The sequence below is a fragment of the Centroberyx affinis genome, unplaced genomic scaffold (genome assembly GCF_046629955.1).
Source record: "Centroberyx affinis isolate AG114_WGS23_722 - 3 ecotype Tasmania unplaced genomic scaffold, CSIRO-AGI_Caff_v1 ptg000198l_1, whole genome shotgun sequence".
Lineage (NCBI taxonomy): Eukaryota > Metazoa > Chordata > Actinopteri > Beryciformes > Berycidae > Centroberyx > Centroberyx affinis.
In genome coordinates, this window is record NW_027278891.1 from 435,115 (window position 1) to 457,500 (window position 22,386).

The window sequence follows — 22,386 nt, forward strand, 5'->3', positions numbered from 1 at the left end:
ACTAGTGTACAAATGTACATGTATTATTTTTTATTGTCTTTCTTTCTTTTTTTGTAGTTTTTTGGCATCAGAGAGGACAGCAAGAATTTCATTGTTCAGGCCAACTTGTTTCCTCTATATGACAATAAAGAACTTGAACTTGAAGTACCTCGTCCCTGAGAGGCCGCAGGTCCTGGCAGGTCTGCAGGATGCCCTGTATGATGGGCACCGTGTCCGCCAGCGTCTCCATCTCCTGCAGGGAGTTGAATACTCGCACCGCCTCGTCCTGCAGACTGGCATAACCCTGCTGCCTTTGGACTGCACACAGAAAGATATAAAGAAAGATAAAGAAAGACAGAGGTGTTAAGAATAGAGTGATTGATTGATTGAGCTTGTTTGATAATCTTAAAAACAAGTACATGAGGACGATTCAGGCAGAAAATATCTTCACGTACAGATTTAACATAAACATACACAATAAATCTCAAGAGCTTTTTTCCATTGTGGTCCTTAAGCGGAATGGGGCTTATTAAACAGACAGCACAAGGACAATATGGCATCCTGCACAGACCAAGGCCTAGGTCTCAACAACAACATATACTCCATTCTCATAAATCATGACAATCATAAAATCCCAGAATACATAATAAACAGAATTTAGTGAAACCAGCCACAATGACCCAAAACATCAAAAAAACACAATATTGTTTGCAGAGTCAAGGCAAACATTCATTAGGTCCCTACACCTGACGAGACCTGCCTGTGACACTGATTTCCTTTAAGTTCATTGGTAGATTATTCCACAGGATGGCAGCAGAGTAGAGAAAGGTCTCCTTGCCCATACAAGACTTAAAGGATAAGGCCAGTGTTTTTTAATGCATTGCTTACATCAACAAATCCTATGAAAATAACAAAATCAGCAATGATTTTGTTTTACCAGCAAATCTCGTCCATGTAGCCGGTGCCCAATAAAGCCATGTCCCAGCAGCCATAGAACTCCATTGTATTAAAAAAAACGATTAAAAACATGTCAAAGAGCCATGCTGTTGCTCTGGGCAGCATATTTCATCATCGCAATGCACCGGGCCGGCTGACTTTTTCCTCAAACAACTTAAAAAGCCAGCTGTAGACACGTTTTCCATCTCAGGAAAGTAGTTCCGTAGCACAGAAAATAGTCCCCGGCGTAATGAAGAATTTGTTCCCATTTGAATTTGATAACTACAACAGCCTGACTTTTCATGGTAACAGTTAGCGATTTTTAAAATTGAAACTATGTCTTTGTGAGCTGTATTTCAAGGCTTTTAGCTTACAATTAGAGCCAATGACTTCCGGGTTGACGGCTAAAAACAGTACGTGGGAAGTCAGAAAGTAACGGGAGTAGAGCAAACGCATTGTTGATTTTGTTATTTTCATAGGATTTGTTGACGGTAAGCAATGCATTAAAAAACACCGGCCTTATCCTTTAAATTTGAAGGGAACAATGTCTGTAGAGCTCCCTCTAGTGTCATAAACATGAGTATTTCTTGTTTAAAATACAACAAATTAAAATAAAAATAAACAACCTTGTGTACAAGACACATTTTTATCTGACTCTTTCCTCTACTCTCACTTAACCTTAACGATGTGTGAGGAGGAGGCAAGCTGTTGCAAATTGATTATACTGAGGATGTATTGAGGATGTACTGTATAGTGGTAATACTGATGATGATAGTGAGGATGTATATAGGTTAATTGTGATGATGCCAATGTTAGACATTATTAACAGTTATACAAAAGAATGCAGCACTTCGGACTAACGTTTAACTAGATGGTCAGTGTAGAAGTCCTGAGACTGTGTTACATGTTATGTTACACTGCAAGACATGTATCAAAGAATGAGAAACATTATTCAAAGAACTGTCTACTAGGCATTTCTTGTTTTTCTTTTAACACTGTTTCGCCACTGCATCAGTTAATTGAAAAGATATTTTTTTTTACACTGAACTGGCTTATACAGTATATATCAGTGGATATAGGATACAGTTGAGTTGAACTTTTTGTTGCTGACCTGCGGAGGGCAGTCAAACGCCTGGAAGCATTTAAACAGCTGCAAATTGAAGAAGTACGAAAGGAAGATTACCGCAGCAATGACTAACGTTTGGTGCGTGCCCATAGGCTGCATGTAGGGCCTGGGGTATGGGAGGTTTACTTACGGCTGGTGACCTCTCCGTACGGGAGCGGCAGCAGAGGGGAGTGTAGAGGATGCTGAGTGTATCTGAGGATGGGATTCCTCCGGTACATCTGCTCCACCACATCTGGGTTCACACTGTTCTCCTGAGAGCACACAGGCACAGAGAGGTCACATTCAAAAGAGGAATGAGAATATATTGATACGCATTTGAATATGTGTACTTAGTAACTGTGTGTGTGTGTATGTGTGTGTGTGTGTGTGTGTTTTACCTTGATGTCTCTGATGAGCTGCAGAGTGGGGGTTTCTATGGGCTGCTTGCTGTCTATGACTCCCTGTATGGCGGCTGTCCACCTCATGGCCTCATTCAGCATCTTGGTGTAGAGGCGGTAGGAATGCTTCCTGCCGTGCACTATGATGTTCCAGTAGCCTACAAAAACCGGACACGTGCATTATGCATTTAAATAATTAAAAAGCCTCACTTTTTAATTAAAGGAGGCAGAAAGGAAGCCTCTTCCTTTCAGCTGAGGAGATAAATTAAGTTTTATAAAAAGGGGTAACAATTTTCTTTCAATTTAATTCAATTACTCACTTTTCATGTCTGTAATTGTAAAATTAGAATCCTCTCTCTACATATACTCCCTATCCTCTTACGTCTAATCCCTGATTAAACCTACCCTCTCTATCTTTTCCCTCTCTTTCTCCTCTTTCTCACCTGTCTCTCTGTGCACCCGTTCATCCGGCTGAATGACGGAGCAGAGGGAGTTGAGGACCAGGGTTCCCATCTTGGAGGAGTTGCGCTCTGAGCTCTTGTAGTAATCCAGGGAGTTGTGGGTCAAAACAAACCAGCGCTTCTTCAGCTTTAGAGAGGTGCTCTTGGCGTTCGTCTTCATCTCCTTCTGGAGCCAGCCTGAGGAAGAACGAGAGAGAAAGAGAGAAGGGAGAGAAAGAAGAGGAGCGAGGAGGAAGAATGTTTTTTTTTTTTCTTTTTACAGACCAAGAAATGGACTAAACATTTTTTTGAAAATTCTTATATAAACATTCACATTTCTACACACAACCCTAAACTGTCCACTTTTTTGTTGATATTGTAAATGCCATGTATGCCATATATGCTGTAAACCTTAGATGGTCAATGTCTTTTACATTCCCAACTTTATTTGAGATGTTATACCAGAATTCATCATCTATATAGTTGAGACTATGTTGCCTAATTTCCATATAATCCCTATAAATTCACAGAAGTGCATGTGCAGGCTTATCAACATCCCAGAAACCCGGTTCTCACCCCTGACCAGGAACTCCTGCCCGTCTATCTTGGCGTCTCCTTTGGGTTTCTGCAGCAGACTGATCCAGTGATGCATCTCCTCTGGCGTGTCGGTGTTGCAGTGGATCACGCGGTTGGCCGTAATGATCACAAAAGAGTTGGGCCTACAGAGGGAAAGTGACAGGCATTTAAAGAAAAAATCCACCCCAGGATACTCCTACACTGTGAGATATCATCAATTTGTGATGCATTCTGGTCTATTGTTGCTACTGTCGGTGGATAAATTGGTATCTCTTCCTCTTCTACGATGGATTTCTCCCTGTATGATTGCTGAACATCGGTTCAGCATGGTGAGTCTAGAAAGAAGCCTTTGCTCTTTGATTCTGAGGGACACTGACACCAAAACTTGACATTTACCGCTGATGTTGTTGAAAAAGTTTCTGATATCATATTCTGTGATATCATATTTTTATCACATTTTCTGCTATCATTTTCTGTGATACATTTTTATCATATTTTCTGCTATCATATTCAGTGATATAATATTTTATCAGATTTTCTGTTATCATATTGTGTAATAAAATACACCACCAAACAACAAAATGGGCCCAGAAATACAAGGTACATCACCAATAGCTGTTTTTAGCAGTGTCAAAGTGTTTTTGGGGTTATTTTTCCTTTTGTGATTGCTAAATATTGCAGATCGTCCTCTAGCCCTCTTTTTGATGAGTGATCAAACTTACCGATCAGGGTTGTCTGATGCACATACAGAGTCAATCAGGCCCACATCGAGAGTACCCTAAAGGAGGAGGGGAGCAGAAAAAAACAATCAAACATATGCACTATAGAGTAAGTTAATAAGTAAGTGTGTCTTCTTACTATGCCATGCAGCAGCTAAAGAGTACAGGGCATTTGTACATGCATACTGTGTGTGATCTAGAAATGTCATTACTGTATACTAACAGAGAAATAACTATAACTCATAAGTTATTTGTGACTGACCACAGCGTTCTTTGGGTTGGCCTGTTCATGGGACATCTCCAGCAGCTGCTCAGGAGTACACACACGCACCTTACTGAGCACATTGAACCAGCCACTAGACAGAGAGAGAGAGAGAGAGGTGTGGAGTAAGAACAGCACAAGTTTGAATATATGATTCTACTCAGGTTCAAATAGAAAATAGTTTTTATTCTCTGTTTCCTCCACACCTTGCATCCTCTGGCGACTCAGCAAACACCTGATAGGTCCTCTCGTCTGTCACAATGTTCAGAGCGTTCTCCTTTTCGTGATTATCCACTATCTCTCTGTAAATACACAAACAGTATATATGTCTGAGAAATGCAGCTATTGACTAGAGAGCAGAGACACAGTGAATAAGGGATTGTGTGTGTGTTCTGGGCCTGGAGCGGTGAATCTTACTTGGCGGCCCGGATGTCAATGGTTCCCTTCAGCTTCTCCTCACTGTCGTTCTCAAAATACATCAGCTTGCTGTCCCTCAGTACGAACCAGCGCATCTTCCAGTTTCTGGGGCATCGGGGATGAGACATTATGAAAACAAAGGTCAAGATAATCCAATGTAGCATTATAAAGGGTTTTTTGGACTCTATAAACACATTCACACACATTGATTTTAGGAATTTAGAATGCTCTATTCCCGCATTACAAACTGTATTAAGGAATTACCTTCTTTATATAGGCCTACCTCTCAGATACACATGTATGTATTTTACCAGGTTTCAAAGCGCAGTATCATCCAAAAGCAGCATACAGGGGCTCATGTCTTGCTCAAGAATACTTCAAGAGGGATGAAGTCATTGGCTGTTGCAGGGATCGAACCTGCACCCTTCCAGCTATAGCAAGGGCTTCTTTACAACCAAACCACCATGTATCCACCATTTCAACTGGTAATTACAGGCATCCCAGTAAACAGTCACTATTCCATATCATCAGATGAAAACCTCCAAAATGTAAACTTTTGTTTGTCTTGTTTTAGCTTGATGGCCAAGCATTTTTGAGTTTATTCAATGAGTTTTGAAAGGATTTAAAAGTCCAATGTGCGTAGGAGTTTCTCAAGCATCCTTTAATCTTTCAGTTGAAATCACCTAAATTGAAGGTTTTCACATGACAGCCATATGGAACAGCATTTCCAACAGAGATATGGAACAGCATTTCATAATTATTATTCATTATCAATTAGCATGCAGGTTACGCTCAGTAACAACAACAACAACCTGCGTGAGAGAGTGGAAAGGCCTCCTCCTTTCTTATAGAGCCAGCCAGACTTGAGAGACTCCTGTTTGGACCTGAACCACATGAAGGTCTCATCCTTCAACACACACCAGCGCCTCCTCCATGGGATCATCAGACCAGCTGGAGGAGAGGAGGAGCAAAATTAAAATGATAAAAATTTATTACAAGTAAGCCCTATAGGCAAAATTTAACAGGTAGATTTGTTTTTACTTCAAAATTAGATATTTATATTGTATTTTGAAAAAAGTGAAATAACAACTACTGATAAATGATAAACTTCAGGTAGGGATTTTTTCTTCATATAGACAACAACTAAAAAGTGGTGATGATGTATAAGCTCACCCTTCATGTAGAGGTAGCTGTGGAAGTATGGCGGTCCGTTTCCATTGAGTATGCTCACTCTGCCATTAGTCACCTCTTCATCAGTGTCCACCAAGCCGTCATGCTCGTCATCACTGTCTGCATACTGGAATATCACACACAGTAAAAGACATTTTATTATTATTTAATTACACTATCATGCAATAAAATAGTTGGAAAGACATTGTCATCAGCATTTTACACCATCATGCCATAACAGAATTAAAACAAAAGAAAATACCATGACATAAATCTTTTCTTTAGAGAATGACAGTAATTATATGACTGTCTATGTGCATACATATCTGCGTGAGCGCGTGTGAGGATGCGTGTGAGTGTGTGTCCTCACAGAGTCGGAGCTGCCTCTGTAGGACTCGATACTGGCGTTGGTGCAGGTCGACTTCCTCGGGTGCTCATCGTCCGCCACGGCAGCGCTCCCGCGGTTGCTCCCGGATACGGAGCTGTCGTCTCCGGCGGTGACAGACCCCTCCTCCTCCTCCTGGTCGTAGTCTGATTCGGTGTCGGCTGGCATGCTGTAGATAGGCTCCTCCCCGTCTCCCAGGCTCTCCGCCATGCTCACCTTCCTGCCTGTCTCCGCCTTTGCTCCCTCTTTCTTCTCCGCCTCCGTCCCATCTCCCGGGGGATGGGGAGGTGGAGGTGGAGGTGGAGGAGGTGGGGGAGGGACAGCGGAGCCGTCTCCAGGCGGAGGGAGAGGAGGAGGGGGAGGAAGGCCGGGAGCAGCAGGGACATCGGTGGGCAGGGGAGGCGGAAGAGGAGGTCCGGAAGGCACCGTTCCCTCTGCAAAGGCAGGCGGGGGAGGGGGGAGGTGAACGAAGATGTCCTGGTCCAGAGGAGCGTCCGTCTCGGCGGGAGGGGGGAAGTCCGGGAGAGGGATGCACTCCTCCTCAGCGTGGAAGCCCTCGTCCACCTCTTCTTCTTTGGGTACGGCTGTGGCAGCGGCTGCCCCATCCTGAGGTTTCACCTAGAATGGATGAAATGGGTCAGTCAGGGAAGTTTTGTCCAAATATGGCCTGGAATTTTATGCAAAAGAATGGGTTGCCTATGTTTTACTTTTGATTTAAGGTAGTATTGCATGCCTATTTCTTCATATTTTGCAAAGGCTATGAATTGAATCACCTCTACAGCGGGCTTAGCCTCCATTGCTCCCAGTGCAGGATCCAGGCCTCCGAAGTTCAGCAGGTCGATGAGTTCTGTGGCCTTGCGGGACGCCTCCTTCTTCATCCGTTTGATCTCGGCGTCCCGGCGCAGCTGGAGCTCCTGTTTGGAAGACTCGCACAGTTGGGAGACCCCATCCTCTCTCTTCTTCTGCAGGCGCTCAATCTCTCTTTCCAACTGCAGGATCTCCTCCATCTGACGGGTCTCCTGGAAGGGTAGAGAGGGAAAAGGAACATATTGAGCGTCAAATATTATCGAAAATAGTAGCACTGCTTTCATTTTACATATATTTGCTTTATTCTGTAAATCAGAGAGAGCAGAATGAGCTGCACTGTCACTTGTTAAACAAAAAAACTGGGTGTATAGGTGGATAATGGCAAAAGCAAAGGAAAAAATCTCATCACTTGCAAAAAATATCAAAAAAGGCATCAATTTTCATTTCGTATTGATTCCTTTTTGGTCTTCAAACAGTGTTTTTTTGTTCTTTGTATAACTTTATTCTATGAACCCACACTGAAGATGCAGCACTTGCCTCTGTGGATTTGTCTGCCTCTGCTGCTCCTCCTTCTTTCGCTCCCTCCTGCTCCCCTTCGCCCTGCTTTTTCTTCTCTTCCTCCTCTTTCTTCTTCCTCTCATCTTCCTCCCTCTTCTTCTTCTCGTCTCTGAGTTTTCGAACACGGGTGCGCGCCACCTGACCTCGTCGGTGTTTCTGCAGCACCAGCGCTGCCTTGCGCTGCTTTACGAACCGTCTGCGCTGGATGTGTTTGCGGAAATGCTTCTGGAGGGTGACGACACTCGTACGTACACGCTTGAAGTGCTTCCTGTGGACAGAATAGGTGAAATAAAGACAGAAATTAAGAAAAGTCAAAAGCATACAGACACTTGACCTCACTGAGAATCCCGTTTCTGAAGGCTCTTACTTGGCAGAAAAAGTGAGTAGGTGGGCTCTGATTATCATGGCCGCTTGCCGACGGACTTCATCCCTTTCTTTCTCTAAACGATGCTCCAGAGACTCCTTCATAAACACCTACAGGGCAAAGGTCAGAGGTCAAGAGCAAAGGGTTAACAGGAAGAGGTGAAACATGTAGAAAACCCTCTGAATGACTTTGGATGTTGTCTGTCATATGAATCTCTAATGGCATGTACGGGTGGTGTACAAAATTACTGTTATGTTCAAAAAGACGATTCATAAAAGTCTTCTACAATTCGAAAAGGTGCAGAGGAGTAGGCTGGACTTGAAAAGCTGCTACAGTCTTACCTTGGTCTTGCCTAACTGCCATTCTTTCTTGGTCTTGTCATATTTGGTCAGAAGGTCTGTACTCCTCTTCTTATCATCAGCTGCTGCAGCCACTTTTTCCTTCAGAATGATCTTATACCTGGGAGGGAGAGAAGAAGCAGGACAGAGTGCAAGAGAAAAAAAGAGAGAGAGGTCTTGGGTAAAATGTAATAATAACAAAAGAAAAACAACATACAATATCTAAAAAAAATGAACATACAAAGACACACAGCACACAATCACAAATAACGAAAAAGACTGAGAAAGATGGAGAGTTAGAGATGCTTACCGAGAGACGAAGTCTTTGAAAGTCCTGCGGACAGGAAAACCAGCCCGACGGATCTTGACCGTCTCCAACATCCCAGAGTACCTCAGCTGGTTCAGAACCACATCCGGGTCAAACACATTTGGATTCTACCGGCAAGAAAAGAAGGACTGTTGTTACAATAATCCGGTACTTTAGGAGAAGATATGCAATCATGTTTTGAGACAGTTATTAATGTGAATTTCAATCAGACCAACCTTCTGCATGTTGGGTTTAATGCAGCGAATGAAGAAAGGGTTGGATACACTCAGAGTGGCCATGAGAGCGTGGAGAGAGTCCTGAGGAGAAAGAGAAAGAAAGAAGAGGAATTGTTAGCCCTTTTCGTCTCTATGATATTGAACCAAATTATCACAGTAACTCCTTTAAATGCTGCTTGTATTGGTGCATAGACCAAAGGTGAATCTCTGGGAAAATTGTTAAATTAAAAACCTTTATCCCTTTCTCCTTAGCTTTGTTACATCTCTTGTCATGGCCCTGTGGCTCTGACCTTTGAACTCTTTTTATCAGTTGCTTGTAATGTTGGTTATCTAGGAATTAAAGCTTATTCTTTTCTACTCTTTGCAAGTCACTCTGTATAAGAGTGTCAGCCAAATGCCTAAAATGTAAATGTAAATGTAAAAAACCTCCATGTATGTACAGTGTAAATGTCTAAAATGTAAATGTAAATGTAAAAAACCTTAATGTATGTATAGAGTGTGTGTCTCTTACCCTGAACTGGGAGCTGACAGTCGGTTTGCGTCTGGCTGTTCCCATCTTCAGAGTCTCCTCATTATTCCTGCTGCCCACCTTCTCAAACAAGTCATAGATGAAGTCCAATCTGGGAGGCAACAGAAACATACATAAACATAATGGATTATACATATATATACATATGATGAATGATGTGGTGGTCAAAAAAAAAAAAAAAAGTAAAATAAAGTAAACCTGCAGTTGGTGATTAACATAAGGCAAATAGCTGCCAAAACGAACAAAAATCAATTATGTTTTCAGAAAAGCACAGATTTATGTTTTGTCCTTAAAAGACCCTATTCACACATAACTTGCATCGGTTTGATACTATTAATTATGTTGTGAACTATGAATTTGCAACATGAAGATTTACCCACTCCAAAAAAATGGATAAATTCTTGTGCAAATAAAAATGTGAGTAATTTAGATGGGTTTACCCTCCACTGTATCTCTTCATATGACTGAATTTAGCACATTAATATTGAAACCCCAATTAATTATTAATTCAACCAATCTATCAATTATTGAGTGTGAGAGACTGTGTCCGACCTGCTGTCCTTGAGCATGTTTAGGATGTCGTCTCTGAAGGTGTCTCTGTTCTTCTCCAGGATCCCTCTAACATCATACAGGACCTGGCAGACAGAGACAGGCTCATCATGAATTCCCCAGGCTTCACAAAACAAACCTGCTTTCTCTGCAGCCTAATAGACATGCTGATATGAAGAAAACAAATATGCAGAACTCACCTCCCCGGCATAGTGTTTGATACCAAACTGATGGTCAGCAAGTCTGGGCTTTACATAGTAAGGGTTTGTCTGCAGCAAAGGGGAAACAGCACACACAATACATTTAATAACAGCACAGCAGCTCCACATAGTGTGAACAATGCATGCAATGTCTTCTGCATGTGTGTATAAATGTGTAAATAAACTCACCGAGTGTCTGCTGTGCAGCTTCTCCAGCAGAGTAAAGTCTGTTCCTTTGGGGAAACGGCTTTCCTCGTTTACTAATGCCAACATGCCCAGTTTCTAAGAGAGGAGACAATCATCACATTATAGCATCAGCTAAATCAAATCAATGTAATTGATTGTAATATAAACAACCCCGCAGTCAAATTGATTCCCAATTAATTCCCAGAAAGCTTCTAAGACAGGCAACCAAGCCAACTCATAGCTGGCCAGGAATTAGCCTTAAATTTAAACCAAGTTGAAACTGTGACTTAGAAAAGATTTACACTGAAACAGTTAAGCTTGGTGCTGCAGTTAAATCAAACGTGCTAAACTGAATATATCTGTTTTTGCCATGAGCAAATCCTGGGCCAACATTTCAAAATCCCTTCCAGACTTCCAGACGATAGACTTGGAAACATTTGCTGAGTTACCTCTCTTCATTATAACACTAACCGCTATTTATGTTGTGATACTGGAATTCCTTACCTTCTCTATAAGGTCAAGACACTCTGCATTGTCCATCCAGTCTATGGCATCCCACTGGACACCTTCCCTGTGGAGCGTAAACACAAAACATTACACATGGAAAATAAGTGTGTTTCTATATCACTGCAGCATCTGTGCACTCCCAACCAAGCTTTGATGAAAAATGGGTCCTCTGACACAGATGCAATCATACAACATGTATATCTCTGGCTTTTGTTTACAGTGCATGGTTTGTGCAGACACATGTGCTGTAGGAGTGTACCTGTTGTACTCTAGCTGCTCCAGGGAGAAGATATGCTTGTTGAAGTACTCCTGGAGTTTCTCGTTGGCGTAGTTGATGTTAAATTGCTCGAACCGATTCACCTGCAGGGGGGAGACACACATATGGTATGAGAGAGAGCTGATGTACAGGTCTGTATCTGGCATGTGTGTGTGAGTGTGTGTGTGTGTGCGCGCATGGGGGTTGGTAGGTTGGGTGGCTGAGGGGCAAATTCACCAATTAATTGTGAAAAAGCAATTAAGCAAATAACAGCCCAGAGCTCTGACCTCAAAGTTTTCAAAGCCAAAGATGTCAAGGATGCCGATGGATTTGAAGTTTTCCTTCCCTTTGATCTTCTGATTGATCTTGAGGATGATCCACGAGAAACACTGGGAATACAACGCCATGGCAACAGAATCCCGGGAATCCACGGCCTGTGACAACGAGAAGGAAACCCAAGGATCGATTATGATGGATGTTTGTGTGGGGAAGAGATAGAGATTGTGTGTGTGTGTGTGTGTGTGTGTGTGTGTGTGTGTGTGTTTCTTGCTTACCTGCTCGATGGAGAGTGGGGAACAGATCTCCTCTCCTCTGAGAATTATGGAGCGCTGAGTCAGGACTTCAGACAGTTGGAAGGAGTCCAGGCCCAACAGCTCACTGGCATTAGTGACCACTGGAAAGAAAGAGAGACAAGTTACACACATCTATCTATCAATCTATCTATCTATCTATCTATCTATCCATCCATCTACACACTGACCTTGTTTGGTGGTGATCTGTGCCCCTCCTGCGGTCATGAACTCGACGTTGCCCAGCTGTAAGACTCCTGACAGCAGCTTAAACATGTCTCTGATCTCCTCCTCTGTAAACTCTAACACCTTCAGTGCCTCCTGGACAGAGAAAGGCACAGCGGAAAGAGATTAGGCGATACCAACAGCACTCACACATTTCCCCAAATGAAACGCTCATATTACCATCGCGCCGAAATTTTCTGCCGACTAAGGTTCAGTTTTAACCTTGATATTTCAATGACGAGGATGGTAATATAGGGAATATGGTCACTGATCCTATATCAGCACTCCAACTCAAAGAGATTTGATGAATGCTGATTGGAGTTTTAGTTAACAAACATTTCTTGGAGGCGGAGCTGCCCTGGAGGCAGATCATAATCTTATTGGTTGAGTTAAACCTCAAGGTGCAGAGCCAAAGAACCACAGCTTTTCAGAGCACAAGTTAGCTAACTGGCAAATCTGAATGGAAAAAGAAAGAACTCCAAAGAAGGAACTCTGGTCAAAATATAAATAACTAGAAGGCAATTGGAGAGTGCAAACCTTGATGAACAATTCTCCAAGCTGTTATTACACCCAAAGACATCATTCCTATCACTTAAATTTTAAGTTGAATTGATTTCTTGACTCTGCAAACATACCTTTAGGATTTGGAATCAAGTCTCTGTCTCTGTTAGTTTCATAGTTACAGCTAAAAAATGCTAATTGTCTACTGACAGAAATCCCAGATCCCTATCACAACTAAAATCAAATCAATTGTTCGTTGGCCCAAGGTCTATCTGTCCACCAAATTTCATAGAAATCCATTCATACATGTTTGAGATATCCTGCTGACAGACACACAAACTAACGGAAAACCTTGGCACAGACAAAAATATAAATGGCAATGTCTTCTTTTTTCATTCATTCATGACCATGGCATTCATGATCTTGGAAAGTCAGCAGACCAGCTAACTTACCTAGCTTACCTAGATAGCTGCAGGCTAGTATGGCTAGTTTGAACTTGGAAGCTAGTTCAGTCAGGAACACTTAAGTCACAAGATAAAACCATTAATTGCAACTAATGGTAATACAGTTGTGTTTGGCGGATATGGCTCTGCTCTAGCAGCGCCCTCCTTACCCAGCAAGCATGCTGAAGGTATAGCAGGGGTGCCATGCAAATCCCCCCATGGGAGAACACAGCAGTGTTGACTCTTTAAGAGCCACCGTGGGCTCAACTGCATAGACTATACGAGGTGGAGGCTGGGGAGGGGGAGGTAAAGCTTTACCAAGCAGCAGAGTGTGCAGCAGTTGTGAAGCAAGGAGGTGGCTTTTTAAATAGACCGCCTTGTTATGAGAATGGATTATGATTGGCGATCAGCTGGTAGATGACAAGCACGCGTGACATGTGTCCTGCCTGAACTAACGCGATGCTTAATTTAGCCTAGCTGACCTAAATATGGGTTTTTTCAGTTAGTAGCAAGAGCACTAGCCTTCACATTATTAGCTTCCTGCTCTCTCTTACCCCTACCAATGAGATTTCTGCTTCCAGAAACTTAAATCTGATGAACACTGGACATGGTCAATAAGAAAAATACAGCCAACAGAGGGAATACAGCCACACTGACCATGACACTGTTGAAGAGTTCTTTGTCATTCAGGCTCTTGTCCTTCAGACATCCTGATTGGCTGAGGTAGTGGAAGGATTCAGGAGGGTCGTCCAGGTAGTACAGCTCTGATCGAGGAAACATATAATGTCAGTGTGATGGGGAGATAAACCTCTAGCTACCATCCTTTCCACTTGGAGATGGTCTGGAAAATTTGTGACTGGAAAAACATTAGGGTGACATTCTTGTTAGATTAGAATATTATCTGTGTAGATTAAAGTTATCGTCTATTTGCTGCGGATTATTTGTGTCTCCAATTTTGCCTTTTTTGCTGTGACTGACATTGTGCGTAGTGTTTCATATTTCATGACTTTGTATCCACATCAAAACATTGTAAATGGATCATATAATGCCAAAAAATCACAGGCATCAGTGGGAAAAATCAAGCAGTTTTTTCTCAATTCCTGAAATGTTGACTGTGTTGGGAGTTTTTCTGCTGTCTGCAATGTATAGAAAATATAATAGATGATTCTGGTGTTAACTGGACAAATGACAATCATTACCAAAATATTAGGAAAATCTTCACAGAGCTTTCCGTACCTTTATGCTCCTTTTTTGCTCCCGCCAGCAGAGCGTAGAAGATGTGATAGTTCCGCTCTCCAGGGTTTTGTCGCACGACGCGGTTCTACAGAAAAATCGATGCAGCAAAATCACAATTAACATATCAATGTGCTTCACAATACAGAACAGAAAGAAATCACTCTTAATGAATTTAAATTTGATGTGTGCAGTCCCAGACATGATTACCTTTTCCAGTAAATCTGAAAGAGACAGAGTCAAGGAAATAATCCAATCTCTGCGTTCCACTGTTATTGATCTTCACGTTCATACAAATCAAGCCTGAGTCAAATAGTCATAAACAATCCTCAGCATGCTATCATGGCATTTCAGACTGTGTAAGCTAAGTTGCCACATAATAATAGAGTAACTTGACTTTCAAATACTTTCCGGTGATTGTTTAAACTTTGTATTGTCTGTTTTGGCACATGCCTGATACAAATACATCTATTTTCTGTATAAAGAACAAGGATACAGTCAATGACGCAGCCTCCCTGGATGTTGCCGCTCTCCGAGAAGTGAAGCTGGATGAACTTCCCGAAGCGACTGGAGTTGTTGTTGTAAACAGTCTTAGCATTACCAAATGCCTCCATGATCGGACTGCAAAGAATGAGTGAAACGCTTTCAGTTAGTGAATTCCTGTTTGTGTGTGTTGATGTGTGTACATGCAGTGCAGAATGGTGCATAGAGATCACATTGTGCTGCAGGGGCCGTTCACTCCATACATGTGCCTGATCCTCATATAGCAACATTGTGTATTGACCTTTATTTATCTAGGGAAAGTTGGCAGAGGAAGCATGCTCTTTTGCAGCAATTCCCTGCTTCATAGTCACACAGCTACACACATCTATAACTGGCAGCTGCCCATATGGCAGTATATCCACAGTCTTTTTCTGCTGGCCACTGATCCGCTCTGTTGGAATAGCTGGGCTTGCTCAAAAGCACTGAGGCAGTAATAGCTGAGGGAGGGGAAAGTGTTTCTCCTTCACTTTTCCCACCCAGATTTAACACGGTTGGTCCATAGATTCAAACCGGTGAAGTTCAGATTATAAGCCTGCACCTCTAACATCTGTCACCCTATATACAGTATATATGTAATGCCATCCATATACATATACACATGTAATAAACATGTAAACACATGCAATCAATGGTCAATGCTCAAATCAATGACAACACAGCTACACAGCAGCAACACATATGTATGCATGTATGTAAATGTATGTAAATGTGTGTGTGTGTGTGTGTGTGTGTGTGTGTGTGTGTATGTGTCCGTCCATACCTGCTCTGTACGATGGCCTGCTCCACACGCGTGCTCTTCTCCGAGGGAGGCGTCCCTGCTGAGTTCTGGCTCATCACAGACAGGAACTGGAGCAACAGCTTAGTGCTTTCTGTCTTCCCTGCACCTGACTCTCCACTGGAACATACACACACAAACACACACACACACACACACGTACACACAATTTAATTTAATTAAAAACACTGTGACCTTCTCTGACATTCTCCTATCTCAATTTAGTCTGGTTGTTTAATAGATATTGAGGTTTGATAGCTGCAGAGATATTGCATCTCTCCCAATCAGGTTACAAAGTGACACCAAGCTTGAATGTAATTGAAAGCATGATGAGATGACTGACTCTACTACCAGACCAAACCAGCTGGCTCGAAGTGTTGGAGCAGATTACCCCAGTGGGTAAACTGGGAAATAAATGCCGCCCCCCCCCTTCATCGTCTACCCCTTCTTCATCCCGTCAAACTGACCATTCAGGACTGTTTCTTTGAGCTTTGAATCATTCAGTGAATGATTGGGGGAATGAATGAGCCTTGAGGAAGACTGATCAGTGAAGACTGAGGCTTTCCTCAGGCTCATTCATTCCCCAATCATTCACTGAAATCAATAGGTCTGAAACCTGGCAGCCCTCCTTTACTTCCTTCAATCTTAACCTTTGTTTTTTATTAGATTTCATTCCTAGCTCTAATCTGCAGGCATTTTCAGCAGTCATTTTGTTCCCCTCCTTATGAGCATTTAGTTTGGTTTCAGTAAAAGCAAAAACAGAAGAGCACAAACAAAACAAAAAAAAAACAGAAGAACTCTGGCATATTCTACTTCACTCCTTTCTAGTGATTGATCTGTGTAGGATGTAGAAGTACAAACTAATGAAAGAGAAAGACCATTTGCATACTCAGACATAGTGGTCTGATATTCATTTATATAAGTTGTGACAGAAGTTTTTCAGAGAGAACACAATTTTTGTATGTGGTACTTAAAACTCAGATAAGGGAACAATGTGTTATATGATATAACGGCTTGTTACTTTATCAGGGTTCCTGCACACACTTGGACATCAGGAGAAGCAGGATAATGGGCTTGTTGTGGGGTAAGACATGACATTGGTAAAAATTAGACAACATAGAGTAACATTTTACTCATGATCTTGTCCAGTCAAGAAATCATGGTGAAATCAGCCATTTTAAAGCTGCTGCTATCTGAACACAAATCTCCATCACAGCTTTTCCTCAGGATATGAAATGTTGATTCTAGGAGAGAGCGAGGTCCAGAGAGCTGTACTTCCATGCCCATCCATTCATTTTCCAAAAAAATGTAAGGCCTTATTTTGTTTTTCTCAAATGCAAAAACTGGGAACCATGCTTTATGGACAAAGTAAAATTTGGGTCCTAAACAAAACCAGTTGAGAACCACTGTATTAAACCATGACCAGGCCAGAGTGAAACTCACCTGATGAGGACACACTGGCTGTCGTGGCGTTTCCAGATGCAGCGGTAGCATTCGTTGGCCACGGCGAAGATGTGTGGTGGGAGCTCCCCTAGGTGATGCTTGGAGTACAGGTCCACCCTCTCCGGGTCATACAGACCTGAGATCTGCTTATAGGGGTTGACGGCCGCGAGGATGCTGCCGATGTTAGTCTGAAAACAGCAGAGTAAGATTTCAGAATCAGTCTGTATATATTTTTGTGTCTTTCTTTGTTTCTTTGTTTGTTTATTTGTTTCTTTCTTTCTCTCTTTATATTCTCTCATTTCTTTTTTGTTGCTGTTTCCTTGCTCTTCTCTCTCTCAAACACGCATATCGACTTGAACACACATACACACACATATGCATGGACACATATACACCCACGTACGTACAGCATACTAAAAGCAGGCACACACACACACACACACATCCATACAAGGCCACACATACAGGACATTAAAATACTAAAGTGCCTCAGCCTTGTGTAAATGTTAATCTGGATTTCAGGCTGAGGGAAAACAGGAGGGGAGAGATATGACGGGGGAAGAGTGAAGAGTGAGAAGTCAGATTTTTATTAGAAAGCTGAGGTCGAATCAATGCGGAGATGGAGGAGGGAGGCAGGATTTCCATTTTGAACTATTCGTACTGTAACAGTGACCTTGCTCTCCATCCTCCTGCTCTAGAAATGAAAAAACACATCAGGTCAGCATGCCATCCATCATATCATATTACGCTCTCTGTGCATTTTGCATCCTACACACACATAGGAGTGTGTGAAAGAATGCATATACACATCAATGCATGAGCACACACACACACACACAGTGACACAGAAAGCTGCCCCACACAGGGTAAATTCTTATGATCAGCTTAAGGGAAATCCGTGTATGGACAATATTTCATCATCTAGATTAGGTCACACCCAGCAGCCCCCTGTGTCTGTTATCTGGTAAGCTTTCAGGTTTCCAGGCTTTTCCAACCATCTGACTCTTCAACTCTCTCTTCCATCCTCAACGCTACCGGACCTGACCGTTTTAACCACGGTTTGATATCTGCTCGAGAGCGCTGCCGGTGTCTCGGCCATTGAGATATAAATCAGCACTGCTGTGGGACTTGGAGAATAATTCTGTCACAGGCCCAATTTCAATCCTTTAGTGCTAGTTTTTGGCCATTTCAGAAAATTCCCATGTGCTGCAATCTGATTTAGCTCACTTTTTGCCCTGTTTTGTGTGAATATCCCTTTGAACATCCATTATATAACTGCAGACACAGATTGCCTCCTTGTAGAGTCAGCATGGGTGAGCTGCTGTAACCCTCAAGCCAAAGGAGTTTTATGGCTGTGGACTTCCATTCATTACACACAGACACACACAGACAAACCACTACCGCCATTCATCTCACTTGTTATGATGATACACTTAAGGCATGTGTCTGTGTGTGTGAGAAAGAAAGCAGGAGAGATTTGATGCCATATGAGATATACTGTATATGTTCAATGTGTAAAAGAGAAAGTACCATGTATGTGTGTGGACTGTGTTTTTCCTCTATCTGTCACTCTGTTTCTATTTCTTTCTGCCACACTGTTTTTATGAGTCTGTAGTGTGTGTCTGCAGCAGTCATTCAGTTTCTCTCCACCTGCTATGTGCCTCCTGGATGTAGGGAGCATGCCAAAAGTAGTGGAGTTTGTTTTTCCTGTTTGAACAGGTGATTTACTGCATACCTACAATATTCTGACTTTACAAGACTCTCTCTCCCTCTCTCTCTCTCCCTCTCTCTCTCATCAGCCGCTCTACCTCTTGTAAATACACAGCCTCTTATAGTAGATGGGTCTGATAAAATGATTTGTGTTTCCCACTAAAAGCCTCACGCATGGTGAGATTCCTGGAAGAGGAGAGAGGAGAGGGAGGGCACAACAACGGTAGACATCAATATATGGTTACACACACGGACACATACACACGCATTCACACACACACACACTTACAAACGCACACGCACACAGACATACAGTATATGTATGTATGAGACATTATCAGATAGTCTTGTCAGTAGCTGGGTTTCCATCCAAGTATTATACTATAGCCTAAATGATGTATCATATTGACTGAATTAGAAAAGTGGAAACATCTTCATCAAAAAGGTTTTACGCTCACTTTAAGCTCAATGGGGTTTTTTTGGTCAATAAAGAAATGATGCGCTAATAGTGATGGAAATGCGATGTCGAATAAATAGTGATGTAGGCTTGGCATGATCAACCTTCGATTTCATTGCATATTCATGTCATATCAGTCATGTATGACAGTCATGTCATACACACTGTTGTTCCCATGTTTAGATATCATGATTGTAAGGCCATTAGTTGGTGTATTAGAATACTGCCAAGTGCCTTTCTTCGTTTTTGTCTTTGGATAAAAGCATGAAATGTGGCCAGCATTAACTGACACGTAAGAACAATAACAAAGACTGAGTGATTTTTCTCATGGTGTTTTTTATTTGCCTGAAACCAGCTGATGAAAACAAAAGTTTGCGTAAATTTTGCTTGTCAGGTGGATATCAGTGAACTGCCATAAGTCACTCTCTCTCACACCAATCACATGACTGATATGCTTGTTTGACAAATATTGATGATGTCACCCCCCCCCCCCCCCCCCAGAGCAGAGTGAATGCTTTCTCTCTGTCTCTACCCATTTCTGGTTCTCTCTCAACCATGCATGCACACACACACACACAAACATCCACAGACACACACACACGCACACACACACTTACATAGATGTTATCCTTATGGTAGCGCTGGTACAGGTTGTGCATGATGGCGGCCTCATGCAGCTCGGCCAGCGCTGACATGTCCTCCACCCCGTCGATGCTGGACTGGTGCATGGCGTACACCTGCTCCCTGGTGACCTCCGCCTGCTGCAGGTACAACACCTGTAAAGAGAGCAAGACATACAGGTGTGTTACAGGAAAACTCCGCCCTTGGATACTCTTACACTGTTATGTATCATCTGTTAGTGATGTTCAGTGCATTTCAGCAGTTATTTTGTGTGTACCCACTTTCCCTCTACCTGCCTCGTCTACCTCTAGTTCAGCTAGTGATAGCCTACATTTCCCAGAATTACTTTCAGCAACCCCCAGAGAATGTGCCTGAATGTTGTATTCAGTATATGTGGGTGGAGAGAGCGATGGCGATATTGATAGTAAGCGCAAGAGAGCAAGTTTTTCCAGTCTTGTCTTGTAGCTGCATTGCATTATGGTCTATTGAGGCTACTGTTGGTGGATAAATTGGTATCTCTGTCTCTTCTACAATGGATGTCTTCCTGTCTGATTGATGATTGTCAAACATGGTGCAACACGGTGGGCTGAGAAAGAAGCCCTTGCCCTTTGATTCGGAGGGATTGACACCAAAGCCTGCCGTTTACCGGTGATGTTTTAGACAGCATGAAACATTTTCTGCTATCAAACTCCATTGTAGCTGCGCTGCAAATATCTCAAATAAAATACATCAAACAACAAAATGCAAGGTTCAAAGTATTTTAGGATGCATTTTTTCCTGTAATATATTACATACATTGAAATGGTTTTGCATTGCGTTGCGCTGCGTTGCGTTATGTTGCGTTGTTGCATTAAGTGTTTCATTGTGTTATGTCGTGTTAAGGTGCTCTGTTGTGCTATGTTGTATCACACTATTGTGTTTCTGTGTTGTGTTACATGTTGTGTTACATTGCATTGTGCGACATTATGTGGTGTTGTGTTGAAGTGCAAAGGCATAAATAGGCATCACGATGCTTCTGGTAGATTTCCAGAACACCTTCCTTTTGAGATAGAACAACTACTCAAAGAGAGACATGAAGAACATTTATAAGGTGGTTGCAGCACAAACACACAATGCTGTGAAGCTGTTTATGACGCTCACTGGAGATCATATGAATGTATCTTGTTCAGAGGAAGGAGGAGCAGCATGCAGATGTGTTGTACACCAGATAAACAAGGATACCAGCGTTGCGTTCCATTTTTAGCGGTAACAGGCTAATTGTGATGCAACATTACGAAAATCCACATGACTGGAATACAGAGCTTTACGGCTCTCCCTCCCCCCCCCAGACCCCCATCTCATCTATGTCATCCGTCGCCATGGCAACTGGAGAGTAGGGGACAAGACGGGAAGGGAACCCGGACGTGGGAGGGGAAGAAAGAGAAAGAGGGAGAGAAAGAGAAAAAGGGGGGAAAGAAGGAGAGACAGAGAGACAGAGTAACCAAACTGATCTGGCAGGACCTGACAGGTGAAAGCAGCATGATGCTTATTCAGGTCAGGCACACATACGCTAATACGCTCTCTGTCTTCCTTTCCACCTCTCTCCCTCCCGCACACATACAATGCATACAGCACACACACACACTCTGACAGGAGATAATTGTCATGCTATTTCGGTGTAAAGGTCGTTCATTCACTCCAGTGTAATCCAGTTGTCTAAGAATAGAAGCTACGGCCTTTAGAATACTGGGTTGTTAATATGTCAGCCCAGTCTCACAGGCTAGCCTCCGCCCTGTGTGTGTGTGTGTGTGTGTGTGTGTGTGTGTGTGTGTGTGTGTGTGTGTGTGCATTTGTGTGTGTTGCTGTAACAGATGTGATGGAGGTCTGTTGAGAGTGGCAGAGGGGCTCGCTGTAGGCGTTTAGACATCCTGTTCTTAGATAAATCTATTTCACTCCAGCAACACTGTCTTCCAGTCTAGTTCTGTGTTGAGCCTCTCTGGGGCCACGCAAAGTTGCAGCGCTATCATCGTGTGCCAACTGTCTGCAAGTGAGACGCTGTTTGTTGCTTACCAGTCCAAACCTGGGGAGGTATTTCACAAGGCAGTTTTAGAAAGTTAGCCAGATAACTGTGAAAAAGATTACACAGGTTTTGTTTTCCGTCATCCATCTCCCCGTTTCCATTACTGTTAGGCTGACAGATATGAATAATAAACCAAATTTCAGAAGATATTACATAACATTTTTTTTTAAAGTAACTTGCTAATCCTGAAATTCCTCCTGCTATCTCTCTTTTTTCTCCTCTAAAAAATGGATGTCTTGCAGAGAACTTGTATCTATAAAAAGTTTATTTTTCTTACATTGAGAGAGTTTCTCATTGAAATCAATAGATTTTTGACATTTTATAAAGCTTTATCAATGGTTTGGCTTGGTCCCTGCATTATGAAACATTTTCTACACATGGGACAAAGGATAAGAAGTTTCTGTAGGACACTAACAATATTCTTTTCAAACTAACCTTCTAGTGCCTGTCCTATTTCTTTGCATCCTCACATCATCTGGTCTGGTGCTGTATAGGCCTACTGTGTGTGATCCTCCCAGAAAAACGTCCCACACTGCTGTCTGCTCTCCACTGCATGCTCTGTTGATACCTGCTGGTCAGGGTC

At 42.4% G+C, this 22,386-nt stretch overlaps 1 protein-coding gene across 1 annotated transcript in view; it reads right to left on the reverse strand.

The window, feature by feature from the left end:
* The window catches only part of LOC139660573 (unconventional myosin-X-like), a 35,645-nt gene that overhangs the window by 3,604 nt on the left and 9,655 nt on the right, over window positions 1–22,386 (reverse strand). The window contains exons 3-36 of the mRNA XM_071538749.1: window positions 19,741–19,899; window positions 16,957–17,144; window positions 15,499–15,633; window positions 14,692–14,816; window positions 14,406–14,419; window positions 14,199–14,283; window positions 13,620–13,726; window positions 11,985–12,114; window positions 11,779–11,897; window positions 11,512–11,658; window positions 11,228–11,328; window positions 10,966–11,032; window positions 10,465–10,557; window positions 10,276–10,344; window positions 10,079–10,161; window positions 9,509–9,617; window positions 8,998–9,078; window positions 8,765–8,889; window positions 8,458–8,575; window positions 8,120–8,226; window positions 7,714–8,020; window positions 7,161–7,406; window positions 6,373–7,005; window positions 6,006–6,129; window positions 5,642–5,783; window positions 4,833–4,937; window positions 4,622–4,717; window positions 4,416–4,509; window positions 4,157–4,212; window positions 3,435–3,577; window positions 2,862–3,056; window positions 2,419–2,576; window positions 2,172–2,292; window positions 149–297 (exon numbers count right to left, since the gene is read on the reverse strand). Of these exons, the coding sequence (XP_071394850.1) occupies window positions 149–297; window positions 2,172–2,292; window positions 2,419–2,576; window positions 2,862–3,056; window positions 3,435–3,577; window positions 4,157–4,212; window positions 4,416–4,509; window positions 4,622–4,717; window positions 4,833–4,937; window positions 5,642–5,783; window positions 6,006–6,129; window positions 6,373–7,005; window positions 7,161–7,406; window positions 7,714–8,020; window positions 8,120–8,226; window positions 8,458–8,575; window positions 8,765–8,889; window positions 8,998–9,078; window positions 9,509–9,617; window positions 10,079–10,161; window positions 10,276–10,344; window positions 10,465–10,557; window positions 10,966–11,032; window positions 11,228–11,328; window positions 11,512–11,658; window positions 11,779–11,897; window positions 11,985–12,114; window positions 13,620–13,726; window positions 14,199–14,283; window positions 14,406–14,419; window positions 14,692–14,816; window positions 15,499–15,633; window positions 16,957–17,144; window positions 19,741–19,899 (4,731 nt within the window). The remainder of the gene's footprint in view (window positions 1–148; window positions 298–2,171; window positions 2,293–2,418; window positions 2,577–2,861; window positions 3,057–3,434; window positions 3,578–4,156; window positions 4,213–4,415; window positions 4,510–4,621; window positions 4,718–4,832; window positions 4,938–5,641; window positions 5,784–6,005; window positions 6,130–6,372; window positions 7,006–7,160; window positions 7,407–7,713; window positions 8,021–8,119; window positions 8,227–8,457; window positions 8,576–8,764; window positions 8,890–8,997; window positions 9,079–9,508; window positions 9,618–10,078; window positions 10,162–10,275; window positions 10,345–10,464; window positions 10,558–10,965; window positions 11,033–11,227; window positions 11,329–11,511; window positions 11,659–11,778; window positions 11,898–11,984; window positions 12,115–13,619; window positions 13,727–14,198; window positions 14,284–14,405; window positions 14,420–14,691; window positions 14,817–15,498; window positions 15,634–16,956; window positions 17,145–19,740; window positions 19,900–22,386) is intronic.